Below are 3455 nucleotides of genomic sequence, written 5' to 3'. Positions count from 1 at the left end.
TAAGAAAACTGCAGACGAGTTCCAATTGGAATGAATGATTTGCATTTAGATACTGTATTTTAGCAAGCATTTGCAATCTTCCATCTGTCACAACATACCCTGTCTACTGGCTGAAGTTTAACTTTAACCTGTGGCTCCTTTCAGTGATGTAAAAAAATATCAAACACATGCTAAAATACATTGAAGTCCTCATTTGTCGCAAGCACGTTAAAGGTGTTAAAAATAAATATTTGAACTAAAAAGTTTTAGCTCACATCCCGTTCTTCTCCACCTCTCAGACTGTTTAGTTGAATATCCAAGTCTTTGCCTACTTGTCGTAAAGCTGCTGCTGGCTTCCTGTTAAGTCAACAGAGTAATGCTTTAGCTGATTCAACAGCTTCAGGCCCTGAACTCGAGGTAAAGCTGATCGCCCGCCACAAAGGAAGGCGTCCGGCGTTTCTACAGTCGGGAAAAAACTCTCAGTCTCCCATGTTCTCTCGGCTGTTTACGTGGCCAGCCGCCCTCGGTTGTTAAGAGCACTCAGACCTGACCCAGGTACGCAGGCCCATTTGTCACCTGCAGCAGAAAATTGAGTTACAGCACAACCAAAGGCGAGCAGCTCTGTGTAATATCAAGTTGATTACATCAAAGTGGTGGCAAACCTCATTGGGCCGGGCACCCCGAGCTTGTCATCTCCAATCACAGGGCCTGTCAGGACTCCATCAGCCTCACGGCTAATTGGACCAACGCTAATGAAGCAGGCAAAACAAGTTTTCTACTGTGGAGGGAGAAGCCCTCTCAGACAGGAAAGAGAAAGAGGGAGAAGCTGTGTGTTTGCGTGCGTGTGTGCATGTGTGTGTGTGTGTTTGAGAGACAATGAGCGAGCAAAGCTGAATGTGTGTATATGTGTTGTTGGGGCGTGTGTAGATTTTTCATGCAAGTCTCAAGGTTGCAGTGGGCTGACTCTCCCCCTAAGTCCCTAATCAAGGCCCATCATCTGTCATCCTTTTCTTTGCTCTCTCTATCACCATGCTCTGTGCTGCAATCAATTCATCATCACCCTTTGTGTGCCACTGAACAGTTGACAACTTTATAACTTGCAGCTGCACGGGCTGACTGACAGGGGTGGAAGGGGAGCATGAAAAAATGAAGAAATGAATAGATGAATGAATGAACAAAGAAGCGTGGTTGCAGGGAGAAAAAGTTGTTTTCTAAAAACACAAAACGATCTATATTACAGCCTTTTATTCTCTTTCGTCAACAGAGAAACAGCAGCAGTGCGGAGGGGAGGAGAGAGTGGAGAGCAGAGGAGGACATGAAGAAGAAGAAGAAGAAAGAAAAAAAAAACATCCTTCTCACTGATCTGAAATCAGAAAGCTTTCAGTCATTCTTTATGTGCTCCCCGCGGCCACTCTGAGCCAGTGAGCATGTACATTAGGGCTGGGGCATTTTGATGAAATAAAAGCCCAGGCCAGCTTATGGCTAAACAGAATGGGAGCACTCACTCAGCCTGTCTCTGATTGACCATTAAAGCCATTGATGAATGGGCCTGTCAGGGGAGAGACAATTAAATCAAACATGAAACAAAGCCGTTGTGACGGCCCAGTCTGACAGAGCAAACCCATTCCTCCCCTCCATTACATAGCACACGGCTCCTTTTACAACCCCTAACCCACTCCTCCCGCCTCCTCTACCCACTGTATGCCTGTTACTGTGAGTGTTCAAAGTGAACAAGTGAGTGTGATGTGCTCTTTTTTTTTTTTTGAAGCGTGTGTATGATTTCTTACAGTGAAACCACTTTGCCCCCCCCCCTCCTCCCCCATGCCATTCTTCCACTTTTCATGAGTCACTTCATCATCATTGATACAAACTGAGCATGCTTGTATTTGTTACATTGTTAGAACCTTTGCTGCTATAATACCTTCTCGGGATAAGTTACCATGAAGCCCTAAATATTCAGCGGCTCATCATTTTTAGAGTCAAACTGTGGATTGTGTTTGGGGAGGGATGGTGCTGCGATTAGGTGMAAATGAGGTTGCTAAAATGACAGGAATTCAATGGGAAGTTCCAATAAGGACAAAAACACAAACCAGTGTGCGTGCGTGTCACAGTGAGYAAGTAAAAAGTACACAGGCCCTTTCAAAGTGGTCTAAACGTGACGTCACGGGCCCTCAGCACATGGTTGGAAGTGATTTTCTGATGCAAATCGGGAAGGATCAGATCAAAGCCGCATGACAGCCAATCAATCAACCGTCAAATCAGACATGGCAACTGTCGATTGTGGCTCCTTCCAGCCCACGAAACTCCCATTGTCCGCACGCGGATTGTTTATCTTTTCCCAAAATGAGGGAGAGAGAGAGAGAGAGAGAGAAAAAAAAAACCCTTTGAGGTACATTTTCCTCATCTTCTCTCACCGCATGAAAGAAGTTATGCACTTCCACCAAAATGCGCACGAAGCTCCATGCTCCGCTTTATGACACGCCTCAAACAATCACCATCAAACATAACGCTCTTACTGAATATAAATGCTTAGTTTGAGTTGTAAATAGGAGGCGAAACTTTCCGGCAGCATATCTATCCGGGTTGCAGCACAGAAACGCATAACGCTATGCTTAAAACTGTTTATCCGCTTTGAGAAAAGGGTCGGTGACAGCCTTTATGAGCTTTCACAACAGTGGCCAAAAGTGCCCGGGCGCATCGTCAGACAGAGCAAAAGCCATAAAGTGGAAACGGAAATGCAGTGACTGGAAAGTGAGCCTTACAAAACATCGTAAACCTGGTGTTAGGCGCTTTTATATAGTTGGATCCACATACCTGCTGCGCGCTTCGGCGCTTCTTGTTTCCTCCGTGGCATTTTTTGGCTGGCGATTTCCTCCAAAAGTCTTCTTGTTCTGTTGTTTTTCTTATTCTTTCATACAGCTACCTCCTCGCCGTATCCGGGAAGATCCACCTCTAATCAGAAAAAGATTTACGCCTTCGTGTTGTAGACTGCACAACATCGGAGAGTCCGACAGGAAGGGAAACTAAAAATCATCGCAGCCAGAAGGAAGGGAATGTAAAACGAGGGGAATAAATAAACCTGGAAGCGGATCATAGGGGTTTGTTTGTTGTTGTTGTTGTTGTTGTGATCATTCGGAGCGAACGCGGTCAGAATGTCAGCGGTGATAGCCAGCGTCCACCTCGGCTGCCTGGTCTGGCAACAGACAAAGTTGAGGGATAAGAGAGATGATCGCGTCACTCACAGCGGGAGAATGGGCAAACCCACCGCTCCGTTAACTCTTTACTTCTCAGAGAGGGGCGGACACCTCACACAGGCGTCCACCTACCTCTGACTTCATGCGATCAACAGCTCAAACTGTTAGTTTAAGACACACAGCAGAAGGAGTGCTGCAAAAACACCAAGTATCTAGATCATTTTATGTTCTGCATGGACTCAGTAAAAATGCAGTTGCAGATCACATTGGTTTGGCTATTTT

At 45.7% G+C, this 3455-nt stretch overlaps 1 protein-coding gene across 1 annotated transcript in view; it reads right to left on the bottom strand.

Moving 5' to 3' along the window:
* tshz3a (teashirt zinc finger homeobox 3a) overlaps nucleotides 1–3227 on the bottom strand; it is a 21672-nt gene extending 18445 nt beyond the window's left edge. The window contains exon 1 of the mRNA XM_008411646.2: nucleotides 2794–3227. Coding sequence (XP_008409868.1) covers nucleotides 2794–2833 — 40 coding nt within the window. The 5' untranslated portion in view covers nucleotides 2834–3227. The remainder of the gene's footprint in view (nucleotides 1–2793) is intronic.
* Nucleotides 3228–3455: the final 228 nt, after the last annotated feature.

Source organism: Poecilia reticulata, linkage group LG6 (assembly GCF_000633615.1).
Source record: "Poecilia reticulata strain Guanapo linkage group LG6, Guppy_female_1.0+MT, whole genome shotgun sequence".
Taxonomy (NCBI): domain Eukaryota; kingdom Metazoa; phylum Chordata; class Actinopteri; order Cyprinodontiformes; family Poeciliidae; genus Poecilia; species Poecilia reticulata.
Note: the sequence above shows the minus strand (reverse complement) of the source record. Positions and strands in the feature narration are given on the sequence as shown.